Here is a 12,917-nt window from a genome sequence, read left to right on the forward strand (position 1 = left end):
AGCTTCGTGTAATGGAAGCAATATAAAGAACTTCAAAGTGACTGATATGGGAAGAGAACAATGAACCCATTTCCCTTTAACTGGCTTCTTAATTTTCACACACTGATCAGCAGAGATAAGCCTAGAGAGATAAACTTTAAAATAATATCCAAGTTACATTTTTCCCCTATAATAAGTGTATGCTGATAAGTGAGAAAGTGCTACGAGAAATCTAAGTCATCTGCGTTACTTACTCCACAAGGCTTTTGACATTGTGACCATCAAACATCAAAGGTTCATAAGATAATTCTTCACTGTGGTGGAAAAGGACGGTGGTTATCAAACCAGCAAACTACGTTACTTATTTTTGGTTAAGCTACTTCAGTGCTTGCATACCTTTTCCTAGCATCAGCATGAATTAGCACAGGCTAATTCCAGAAATACACAAGGCTAAAGTTATCTCTCAGGTACAGCAAAGCCTATTTTGGTCTAAATTAAAACCACCTGAATTTTAATACAAAGTAATGAAAGAGTCATGTGCACATCCATTCATCCAGAGTTCGATATTTTTGAAATCTGAAGTCAAAGACAGTGATTGGTGCCCTCTGCCTGATTCAAATAAATGTTTTATTATGAAAATGAGCTTCACTCAGCTCCTAATGCAAGCAAATGAACAAAAGAAGTTAGCATTGGACAGTTCACGATGTTGGCATCATTGTTCACCTCTAGAACTACGGACAATCATGCCCCTCCGTCTGAAGTGATGGGTGACTGTGTAGGATTCATAGCAATCGCTTGTACTGGGAACAACCAAAATATTAGTTTAGGGAAAAGCCTTGGCAGAAAGACTTCAGCTTTGCATCATCGTCCTGTGCAATTCATCATGACATTACGAAGGGCAAATACCACGGTGCCTCACTGCCGGGTCTTACATTTCCAAGGTATTTTCCAGTGTGCCCTTCTGAGCAAGAACACAAGTACCATCTTTTACACATGTGGCACAAAGACGTTTTGCAGTCAGGGAATATTAAAGGGCCCACCCACAAACTCCTTTTCCCCAATACTTCCAACTCCAGGAATAATGCTTACTAAAAAGGGAATTCATTTCCCTGGAAGGAAACAGGAGTGAGTAAACGCTGCCCCCAGGGAGCATTCCATAGGCTGCACGAGCACTCTGGTAAGTTAGGGCATGCAGACTCACAGAATGGAAATGTGATGCTAAGGAAAAACACATGCTACCCATACAGAAACAATAAAAACTTTCCAAAACTGGCTTGCAAGATTCTCTTTCTCCTTCAGCCTGAGCCAACACAGTCTAATTACAGGGAGTCATTTGGGAGAATCGTGCAAAAAATAGTCCGTTCCTTGCTTCTGCTGCCTCACCACGTGAAGAGCAGGGAGGAGAGACACGGCACGGCTGTTCTGACCCACAAACCAAACTGGTAGAGGCCAGAAGAGAGTGTGGGTCTGGCACAGCTTGAGACTTCCCATCTCAAACCCCAGGACTGCGACTGGCGGAGAGCTTCAAACCAACACTTCCACCCAGGGTTTCTCGGCAACATCCTCCCCACGAGCATCTTCAATGGGTAATGCTAAAATAAGCGTCCAAAAAAACCTCTGGCTGTCTTGTAGAAATAAAGAAAAAAAAAGGATTTTTTTTTTTTTGAAAGGAATAAATGTAAGACAGTAAGATGGCTTTTGAAGAGAGAGACACCAAAGAGATTTACCAACTGCAAGCTGAATTGTAATTAAACCAGTGACACAAGGACCTCCACATAGGTACATTCACTTATTCAGGCAGGTAGGAGCACAGCCCTACAGTCATCAGGGTACCCCCCTCCATCACATTAACTGGTAATAACATTCTTAATCATTCGATCCCAGTTACCTTAAGCCATCCCAAATAAACCATTTTTCAGTTTGGGGCCTGCCTCTTTCAGTCAAATCTCCAGAAGCAGCACCGAATTCCAGGTAACAGGCAAGCTGAAGGTTAGGAATTTATTTTTAAAAATTCCCTATATTGCTTCAGAATCCTTGTTAATTTCTCCAGCCTTCCACAGATCTAAGTGTATATGCACAGGTGAGTAGAGGTGAACTATACAGGTTTTATTCTAGGGCAGGGACTAAACTGCTCAAGAAGATTTTCTGTTCGCTGAAAAGAAGTGATCCAGTTTCATCGCATAGCCTACTTTTCGTACAGTGGGAAGTAAATTCTCTGATGATTACAAAAACTGTCTAGAATAATCTAGATAGGGGAATACAAACTTGGTAATTAAATATAAAGGCACCTTTTTTTTTTTTCCTCCATATGCACATACATCAAACATTTTGAGCCGCCGTTTGCCATACAAGAACATCCTCCTGCACTCTGAGCTTCCTACCAGAAAACCTAACAGTTGGGTGCTGATGTTGCTTATATCCAAGGGACTATTATGAATTCTGGCCTTACAGAAGATGTAGTTTTAGTAAGCAGTGGGGAATTTTGTTAATGGTTATATATAAAATATATGTTGAAGGGGAATAGTGAGAGACTGTCAGCGTTCCCCATGCTTTCAAATTCTGCTGGGCTGGGAGGATTAGAAATTGCTTTCCCTTCCTAAATAGTACTGAAGAAAGCACACAGGGTAAACTACTTATAGTATTTTAAAATCTCCCTTAACCAGAAAAGGCGGAAAGGTTTAAGCCTCCGGAGACAGCCGCTGGCAGAACTGCCGTTAGGTGGCTCTGTCTTACCAAGCACAGCCTGGAAAAGCACGCCACCACCTCTTTAAAGCAGGAATATTTATGAAAAGGAAAAGAGAATCTCGAACGCCAACCCACAGATGACAAGATCTAAGGGCCTTTCTTGTTTTCACAGGCAGGTTTGGTCAGCTAGCTTGTGCATCATCTCCACCTGCAAACATGAGTAAGCATCATTATTGGCTCCTGTGATTGTTATCGTGCCTCACGTGGATCCTAAACCCTATTTCTATGCGAAGGAGGAGCAGTCTCAGCAGCACTGGAAGATACACACTCCCGGTCTTCAACGTCACAGAGAAAAGCGTCAAATAATGAGCCTTTAATGAGCGTACTACAAGAAGGACCGATCACGTACAGGGGCAGAGTGTATTAACAAACGCCATCTCACACTTCCGCAAGAGCTCATGACTGCTGGAGCAAATGGTATCTGAGCAAAGAACGCAATGGCCTCTGAGCAGGCTGCACTCCTTTGAGAGCCTGGTCTAGTTTTTATTACCACTGGCTATTTTGTCTCTTCTCTAAGAGGCACAGCTGTTAATCAGAGAGCTACACAAAGCAGGAACTAACTCCTACTTTCCTTTTCTAGTGTTTTGAAAACAGTTAATGAAGAGTCTGGGTCAGAGCTTATAAACAAGGTGAAGCTTTAAGGTAAGCTAACAAATACAGGAGATGACTTGCAAGAGAGCAAGAGCTGTGTTTCTTCTGTTTTGGCAAGTAGTACAGCAGACAACTGGATTGCTGAACCAAAATTCTCTGCGTGATGCGCTGTAATTCAAGCTCTGCCTCTTCTCGTCAATGTTCCGCACATGCCTTTCCCCCCAGACTCATCTCGACTGCCAGGAAGGTCAGACTTTGGCCCTCTGCATATCCCAGTGGACTGCTAAATAGGAAAGAGAAATATAATGTAGAAAAATAAGCCGCTGATACTCAAGTCTTAAATCAATATTAGAACAGGAAGCTTTAGTCTGGTATATAGGTCAGGGAAATATTTGAAGCACAGACATCAGGATTCGTGGAGAGAAGAGCAGCAGAGAGCTGCTGTGACGGCCAGGCTGTCCCCCCATAACACCATAGAGGATATTTCACTGCTCCACCCCACGCTAGGGCAGACCGGGTCCAGTTTCACACAAAGCCGGGCTTTGGACTGTGCTCAGCGAGGAAAGGCATTACTCCTGCTCTGTGACAAGGCAACGTGCACAGTAAAGGTCGAGAACCTGTTCTGAGTACTTCTCAAGAAAACTTATCAACCTAGGAAACTGAGGCTCAACTTTAGAAATGGAATGTAAAACTGGAACGATAACAGCTGTGACAGGCACTCTGGTCATAATTCTCACCAAAAAAACCCACCAAACCAACCCTCAAAACAAACGAAACCAAAAACCCCCAAATGAAAGTTCCTAGAAATCCTCAAAACTTAAAAAGCATAACGAAAACCCATGGTACTTCTACAGAGTATTTGGTAGGACTGGCGCTAGCACACTCAGCAGTGCCTTACACGATGGAGTACCCAGGCTCCTCTGTGAACCACAGCCTGTCCTGAAGCACCAAAAGGAGCCGTTTATAAGACTGAATATGTTTTGTGTTTTCACTAAGTCACTGAAAAGCCCTGGGTACTCAGGCCTTTACAAAAACAGAACCATCCCTCAAAACCTTAGGTTTCTGTACCCTATCCTCATGACGAATACACCAAGGGGTCAGCGCATGATACACATGGTTAAACCCCGGTTGTAAGCTGGTTAAACAGCCATAGAGCCATAAAATTAGGAAGCAGTGGAGTACACATAGTGAACAGTTGTTGTTTAGGAATTTCATTACACCTGAGAACTAAGCATGAGGAAGGTGAACGAAATGGAAACAATACTTCAAACACCAGGATTATTTTGCCAGCATGTCATGTGTTTATATAGGCCCTGTGGCACTTCTGAGGTGTTTATGCCTTATGGCACATGGGGAATTCCCCTGGTGCCTTTTATTTACCATAACGATATCCATACATGCACAGCTCACAGTGCATGGGTTCAGAATTTGGGCAGATCCACCCCAGTATGACATTCACCATGCAGCAGCTCACACGCTGTCTCAAGAAATTCCATACCCACGGCCTGCTGTGCTGGGGAAGGCAAAACAAAATGAGAAGCATTTCAAATCCATCTGTCTTCTCAGGGACAATACTGCCGTATTCCCAAAGTGACTTTTCTTCCACATTTAGTTGGTGTTGCTCTTGTCTGTATTGGTGGAAATCACAATTAAGAATACTAGGAAGAAGGCACTGAGAATAATGGGATGGATATTATAAAAAAGCTATATAAACAAGTAGTAATAAACTACTGGAGGCTGAGGTTTGGGTTCTTTATGAGTTATCTGTTTGTTTTTACCTCCTTCATCTCTAAAATATCCCCTAATCACACAGAACAGTCCATACACCAGTGACTTGCCTCTTGAACGCTCCGTGGAGTCTCCACATCTTCCTCGGTTGGTTCCTCAGACTCTCCTGAAGGCCGTGCAGAGACTCCACATCTTCCTCGCGAGTCTTCCTCCTGGGTGTCCTTCTCCTTCGTCTCCTCCAACATCTCCAAGGACACAGGTTGCGAAAGGAGAAATTCCGAGCCTGTTTGAAAGCAACAGAAAGGCAGTTTTGAAATGCAGATAGCACAACATTTACTTTTCAGGTCCTTTATCTTTCTCTCTCCCTTGCGAAACACCACAATTGAATAAGATCAGTGCACAGACGAGGAAGATGCTCAGTCACGTTCATTAGACGCGGCGCCAGCCACTCTCAGCCCAGGGCACGGTCACCTCCAGCCAAGGCCCCTTCCAGCTCCCCTCGGTTGCTGCTTTCTCTATCACAGTCAGTTCTGCTGTTGCAGTGGCCTAAGCCGGTAACCCAGACAGCGCATCTTCTTCTGCCTCGCCTGCCCTGCGTGTGTCAGTGCGGTGCTAAGGCTTCCTCGACCAGGACGCCTCCAGATTGAGAAAATGGGTACTGAACACGGTTCTGGAAGTCACCTGTTTTTCTAGCGGAGGCAAAAATGCTTTTCCCAGCAGAAGTCAGCTCCAACCCTTCTCCCTTTATGCTGTTACAACTCTTGTCTTTCACCCTGTGCAAACTCTGAGCTTTCCAAAGCTCAGTCAAAATGCAGTATTAAGACTTGCTTTTGCATTCAGTTATTTCTTGTTCACTCTTAAGATCCCTCAGAATCTTCTCTCTCTTCTGACACTCCTTATTTCCACCTTTTAGAAGCTTCTCAGCTCTGCTGAGGCTGCTTCTCGCAGATCAACACCTGCCAGAAGCTCCCAATGCTAAAGTTCACTGCGAGGCTTTTTCTTTCATATGCTACCAACATCCACCCGGTAACCATTTCAAACTGACCCACCCAGCTTTGAGATGCACCTTCATTTTGGTGCCAAAAATGCATCTGCAGTTCACAGCAGTGACACAAGGATCCTGTGGGACACAGGAAACGTTTCCATTACTGACAAAAGAGTTTCAATGATTTACAGCCTGCAAGCGATGCGTATCACTAGTGATCTATAAATACTTGCTCCTGCTGAGATTTACCTGCATACTTGGCCCTCCCTCCTTCCCCTTGTTCACTCTACCCATGCTCTTTTTTTTCGTTTTCATTACATTCCTTGAGACAGACTTCTACCCATTTGCAAAAACACCAGGACAAGACAATATAAACCCTGGCTGTGACCTTTAGGCACTATTACAATGCAAAGATAGACTGTGCGATAGAATCATTTTGGTTGAAAAACACCTCTAAGATCATGGAGTCCAGCTGTTCCCCACCCCCGGCACTGACCCGTGTCCTGAGACCCTCATGTCCGTCTGTCCAACCCTCCAGGGATGGTGACTCCAGCACTGCCCTGGGCAGCCTGTTCCAATGCCCCACAGCCCTTTGGGGAAGAAATTGTTCCCCACATCCAACCTCAGCCTCCCCTGGCGCAACTTGAGGCCGTTTCCTCTGCTCCTGGCGCTTGTTCCTGGGGAGCAGAGCCCGACCCCCCTGGCTCCAAGCTCCTTTCAGGCAGTTCAGAGATCAGAAGGTCTCCCCTCAGCTCCTGTTCTCCAGCTGAACCCCCAGGTCCCTCAGCCGCTCCCATCACACTTGTGCTCCAGCTTGGTGAGGCCAAGTCCCAGGTGGCCGGTGAGGGAACAGGTGGCATTAGGGAGGGGTGAGGGGCAGTCATCCATACAACGTCCAGCCTCACAGGACTGTTCTCCTGCCTGTCCAGATGTCTCCAGGAGACCCCCTGGATCAATATTCATTATAGAATGCTGCTATCACTTCTTGTATACACTGAAAAATGACAGAAAACAACTTGGAAAGGAAAACGCCTCCTTTATGAAATCTTGTTTGAAATCTTCTCCATGAAGTATCTGACGGAAAGCTCTCCCAGGGGTTGTCCAAGTGCTGAGGACTCTCTCAGCCGCTCCTCCCAGCAGAGCTGCTCCAGCCTCAGATCCTTCCTGTGGCTCCTCTGGCTGCTCCCGCTGTCCCGCCAGCCCAGCCGGTTACCGAGGGAACGCTCCAGTTTCTTGCCCGGTGTCCCGGAGGCAGCGCCCGGCCCCACAGGGACCCAGCGAGGGGCCAGGGCGGGCACAGGAACCGGCAGCAGCAGGTGAGGACGTGCATGGTGGTCCCCTCTGCTCTCCTTCCCTGGGGGGCTGCCCTGCAGTTATTGACAGAAAGAAAAACTTGGTGGTCTCTCCCCACCCGCCTCCTGCTTAGCAAGGTTTCAACATCATTCCTGCACACTCCAACACAAGCCCCGGCTCCGGAGGCACGAGGCACCTTCTGAAGTCTCTGGGCAGAAGCTCAGACTCACCTATGTGTCGGAAAGCGCCAGCTTCTTGGCCGGTGGCGGTGACATGGTGCTGCTGGGCTGCGGAGCAGCCCTGCCCGACAAGAAGGCTTTCAGCTTGGCCAGCACCAGGCTGGCAGGAGCCCTGCTGCGAGGGTCCCTTCCCGGTGTCCCAGTGTTCTCCCCGCTGCCCCAGGGCTCCTGGCCGGGGATGGGCTCCGGCAGCCTGGGGGAGGTGGGCAGGGGCTCAGGCTCCCAGCAGCGCTTCCGAGGAACCTGCGCTTTGGCCCCACTGGTGTTACTGGGGCTGCAAAATCCTGGAGCCGCTCTGGGCGCGGGTGGCAGCTGCGAGGAGAGCGGCTTCTTGGGCCTCTGGGCTGTGTCACCGGGAAACGCTGCAGCCGCATGTGTTGCTTTCTGGGCCAGCTTGGGTGACGGTGACCCAGAAGTCAGCTTGGCGTGGCCAGGCAGGCTGGAGGCAGCTTTGGAAATGGGAGCTTCTGAGCTCTTCCCGGGGCTGGGGATCCTGGGGAAAGCAGAGCAGGGCACATGTTAACTGCCAGTGTTTGAGCGACTGCAAAACTCTCGTCAAAGTTGCACACAAGAACCAGGAGCCAGGAGCTCCAAGGAAGTGAGGAGCTCTGGAGGTGCAGCAAAACCACGACAAGGGGCTGGAGCTCTCCCTACCACCCTCCCCTGAACCAGCACGTGCATGTGGGCACTGGGGCTACCTGGGCCAAGCTCCTTCCCACACCCAGGCACGTGGCCCCAGACCTGTCCCACGTGCTGAGCAGGGGCAGAGGGGCTGGGGACACAGGGCACGCTCACCTGAGGTAGAACAGCACATACGCCTGCTGCTTAAGGACCACTTTGATGTTACTGGGGCGGACCACGTTGTCATTCATTTGGTACCACTGCCCGTCGCTGGCCTGCGGAGGGAGAGAGAACGGGGTCGGGCTGTGTCCAGGGACGCTCTGGCCTGAGGAGCAGCAGGAACAGAGCCCGTCGGCAGAGCTCCGCTCCCCAAAAGCCCCAGGTGGCCCCGGGCAGGTGAGGGGTCTCTGAGAGAGCAGAACTCCACGCTTCCTGTGATGGAGCACAGCCCGTGCCCCCCAGTGCTCCACACCACGCGCGTCTGCTGAGCACCCTCCTGTCTGTGCATTACACGGACCCTCGAGCACCCGCCAGGCCCCAGCACAGAGAGGTGCCAAGAGAGCGCCCTGGGCTCACCTTCACGTAGCAGTAGTAGTGTCCTGAGTGGCTGCTGTACCCCGAGTGCACCAGCACCGCGTAGAGCCCGTACATGACCGGATCCCCGCTGGTCTGGGACATGTACGGGCGGATGTTCAGGAGCTCAGGGTAGCCCACGTCCTGCGGAGAGAGGATGTCACAGGAGCCGGCACAGCAGATGGCAAGAGCAGCTCAGCTGTCCTACGGGTCCCGCCTCGCGAGGGAGGGGGAACCCGCTCTCCCCAGGCAGAGCCCACAGTGAGGAAGATGCCGGGATGAGCCAAACTCCCACAGCGGCGCACAGCTGGGGAAGGGCTGCAGGGCTGCGGTAGAGCTCGCACCGCGCACAGAACCACCTCCCACCCTGCTCGGCGCAGCAGGGCCTCAGGACAGGACACAGCCCCGCTCTGGATTGCCGAGCACTCACCTTTGTGATCTTGCCTCCAGTGAAGTCGGCAAAACGCTTCAGAGCAAGCGTGAGAACCTTGGGCGCTCGGTGGATGGTGAAGCGTTTGGTTGCCGACACTTTCTTCTTGCATCTGCACAGGGAGAGCTTGAGCTATTCACGCTGTTCCACCACCCACGTGCTTGTCAGCCCTGGCCAAGCCACAGACCCCACGGAAATGACCCTGCTGAGACCGCTCCAGGGCACCTGCTCACGGCCAGGTCTGCTGGCTCAGGTCCCCGTCACAAGAGGAGCGAGATGAAGAGACAGGCTTCATCGCAGGCTTCACAGCCACATAACTCATGATTTAGAGGTGGAGCAGGTAGAGAAGCCCTCGTGTACTGCAGCTGCCCTCCTGCTTCCCACCAGCACACCCACGGCCCCTTCCCGCCCCAGCCCCGCACGCTCACTTGTCACACAGGTAGGCGTTCTCTCCGCCCAGCAGGTCTGGCTTCACAAACAGCTCCAGTGCCTGCTCTACGTTTGCGGCTTGCTGCCAGGACAGAGGAGAGGTCAGGGCCAGGCAGAGGAGGCAGCGCAACAACAGAAGTTGATTCCCTCTTGCCTGCACCGTGCCCGACACTGGCAGGTTAAACAGCCTCGAGCAGTAGCGGTGCAGCTGCAGGAACATCCCCTGCAGAGCAGAGCTCCTCCCCACCTGACCCTGCCCCGGTACCGTGATCTCCACCGGCAGGTCCAGACAGGGGTCAAATGTGTCCGAGACTCCTTTGCACATCAAGCACTTCACTGCAAGAGAAAGAGCAGTGAGCACACCCTGGCACAACACGGCACCACCACCCCCCAGCACAGCGCGGGCAGCTGCCGGCTTCCCCCTCTCCGGGTTTGGGCTCTGGGACGGCAGCACCAGCATTCGCAGTCTGGCAATTCCGCTGCGTGCTGGGACAACAAGTGTTGCTGGACAGCTGGCAGCGTGGGTTCCTTTGCTGGTGGCAATGAGCTGGGGACCCACAGCCAGCAGCTTCGGGACCCACAGATACCAAAAGACTGACCAGATGCAGCTCTGGATAATTTGCACATGCTTAGTGATTTTCCCAAGTTACTGCAAGGCTCTTGGGGAAACAGCAGCCCTGAGAGTCACAGGCCCAGGCCCTGACAGCCAGCACTCACCACGGGACCGCAGGTAACCGCCAAAGATCTGGTGGATCAGGGTAGTGGTCTGGGTCTGGCGATCCAACCTAGAGACGGCAGCTCGGATCACACACCGCCCGCCCCAACAGCCACCCTCACGGGCCAGCGCTGCGTCCTCGGGATCCAAACCCAGCCCGGTCACAGGATTTGGGGACAGAACCGCAGCTGTGCTGGGGTGGAGGTGTCAGGAGAAGGCAGACAGCAGCCCAGAGCTGTGTCACAGAGGGGCAGAGAGCTGGGCCATGTGCCCCAGACCCTGGAGTCAGCACCTCCGTCACGAGCCCAGCCCGGGGGGCACATTCACCCCACAGTTCCCTCCCGTGGGCACAGGGGACCAGCAGACAAGGGCAGTGACGGCCACCAGAGGCCCCACATACTCGGTGCAGTCGGGCAGGCAGGCCTTCTGCATGGCGTCGATGGTGAAACGGAGGAACTCGTGCGCGTCCTCTTGCCTGCCCAAGCGGATGTGCGGGGCGATCTCTGCAGGACAGGGAGGGATCAGCCGCAGCACGCGCTGCAACAGATGCAGGTCCTCCCCCCTCCCTCGGGGCAGGGGCTGCGGGGTTTGTGCTCCCTCAGCCCAAACCAGACGTCAGACTGCTGTCAGCTGTGGGGGAAGCCCCACAAGGCCCATGAAGGCCCTGGCAGGCTCAGTGAGTCGTCTCAGAAGAACCTCTGCCAAGACCTGCCCTGATCTCAAAGGTTCTGCTCCTGCAATAGTCTCTGTCCTCCTGCACGGCTACAGGAGGGGACGCGAGGGCAGCCATCCTTACTCTTGAGGTCTCGGACAAAGGACGCTGGCTTTATCACGCTGCCGCTGTTCGCCAATGCCTGCGTGACGTGGTTCTGCATGACGCACGTCATGCAGAAGCCACTTTGGTGACCTGGAGTGGGAGAGGAGAAGACGGGACACTGAGGACAAACCCAGGAGAGATGGAGGCAGTACAGGGGGCAGGGAATCTCTGGTCCAGCACGGCTCAGCCACGCTCAGTTTTCCTACGAGCTCTGTGCTGCAGCAGAGCTCTGGGGCACGCCGGGGTCACAAGGACCAGCACACACCACCCCGGCTGGCGCAGCCCCAGTCACAGCACCAGTCGCTGCAACCCCCCAGATGGGACAGCATCCACGTGAAGGGGAAACAGGACACAGGGACTTGATGAGGAGCCCACAGGTCAGCCCTGAGGGCCCCATCCCACCGGAGCTGTACGGACAGGGCTGTGAGCCCCACGTGCTCCGCTCGGTCACAGCTCGGAGCAGAGCCCCCCACCAGATTCCCCTTCAAAGCCACCCGTGAACAGCACCTGCAGCCTGTACCCAGCCTTGTGCCCTGCGCTCACACGGTCCACAGAGGCAGGGGCTGTTTGGGACCCCCCTGCTCAGCCCCAGGAACCAGCAGACCCTCATGGGCCCATCTTAGTCCTTGCTGTGCCCAGCACAGACAAAGCCTCTCAGACGCAGGATGCAGAGCTCGGGAACACTGCTACGACCAGGAAAAGTGGATGCTCCCGTACGCAGGAATGTCCTCTCCATGGAGAAATGGGCAGAGCCGTGCGCAGGGTGCTGAGCGCAGCCCGGGGACAGGCGGGCGCTCCCCTCCCCACTCACAGGTGCGGCTGTGCTCCTTGGACAGCAGGTAGTTGGCGAGCGGTGGCGTGTACGTGAGGCACTGCAGGGTGGCGTTGAGGAAACAGGTGTTTCCCAGGTTGAGCAGCCCGGCGCCGATGCGCTGGACACGCTGCCACTTCATGGCGAGGCGCTCTGCGGGGAACAGCCCCTTCTGGGGCGCAGGGACGCCATCCCCGTGGCGCCCCGGGGTCCGGACGCCACCTGCGGGGAGAGAGAGGCGGGTGAGCCGCGGGCTGCGCAGCGCAGGGAGAGCCCCCCGGCCCTCTGCACCCACCCTGCTTGCCCGGCTGTCCCTCCTCAGCGCCGCGGGGGTGCTCGGCGGGCTCGGTGCGGGGGTTGAGCAGCAGGTACTTGGCCCGCAGCAGCTCCGGCTGGCCGGAGAAGCCGTGGCTGGCGGGCTGGAACTCGATCTTGCGCTTCAGCACCTTCTTGGCCGAGGCGCTCAGCAGCCGGCCCAGTGCCCCGGCCTCACCTGCGTCCCGCCGCGCGTTCAGCAGCTCCCTCGGCTTCGCCGTGCCCGCCATGGCGTGTCACCGCACGTGCCAGCGCCTCAAGGTCACACTGGTCGCTCCCTCTCCAGCACCACGCACGCTTCCCGCGCCTCCTCCTTAAGTCCCGCCCTTCGCTGCGGTCGCTCGCGCTCGGCTGGGCCCACTGACTCCTCCCCTCGCCTTCGCCGTCCGCTCCGCTCCGCGTCCAGAACAGGACTGAGCTGCGCCTGCGCGTCCCCGGCAACGCCAGGGGTGGAGCCTGCCGGGGCGGGGCTTGTTGTGACGTCATCGCGCTCCGACCACGCCCTGGCGCCTCCCGCACGAGCGCTGGGCTGCTCGGTGCTCCCGCCCCTGGGGGTGCCCGCGACCCCCGGCCCGGCACCGCTGGAACTCTTCACTTGCTTGAGGCAGTGGCCCAGAATCATTAAATGGTCACACACGGTAGTTTC

The 12,917-nt window shown here is 53.7% G+C and overlaps 1 protein-coding gene across 1 annotated transcript; it reads right to left on the reverse strand.

The window, feature by feature from the left end:
* Positions 1-7,551: 7,551 nt before the first annotated feature.
* Positions 7,552-12,501, reverse strand: LOC136103247 (ubiquitin carboxyl-terminal hydrolase 36-like). The gene is made up of 11 exons (XM_065841219.1): positions 12,252-12,501; positions 11,957-12,178; positions 11,125-11,235; positions 10,729-10,831; positions 10,331-10,398; positions 9,879-9,949; positions 9,613-9,695; positions 9,185-9,296; positions 8,758-8,898; positions 8,356-8,456; positions 7,552-8,053 (listed from the first exon to the last, which is right to left on the reverse strand). Exons 1-11 carry the CDS (start codon positions 12,499-12,501, stop codon positions 7,552-7,554), a joined length of 1,764 nt encoding a protein of 587 aa, XP_065697291.1.
* Between the last annotated feature and the right edge of the window lie 416 nt (positions 12,502-12,917).

This window comes from Patagioenas fasciata, chromosome 7, assembly GCF_037038585.1.
Source record: "Patagioenas fasciata isolate bPatFas1 chromosome 7, bPatFas1.hap1, whole genome shotgun sequence".
NCBI classification, from domain to species: domain Eukaryota; kingdom Metazoa; phylum Chordata; class Aves; order Columbiformes; family Columbidae; genus Patagioenas; species Patagioenas fasciata.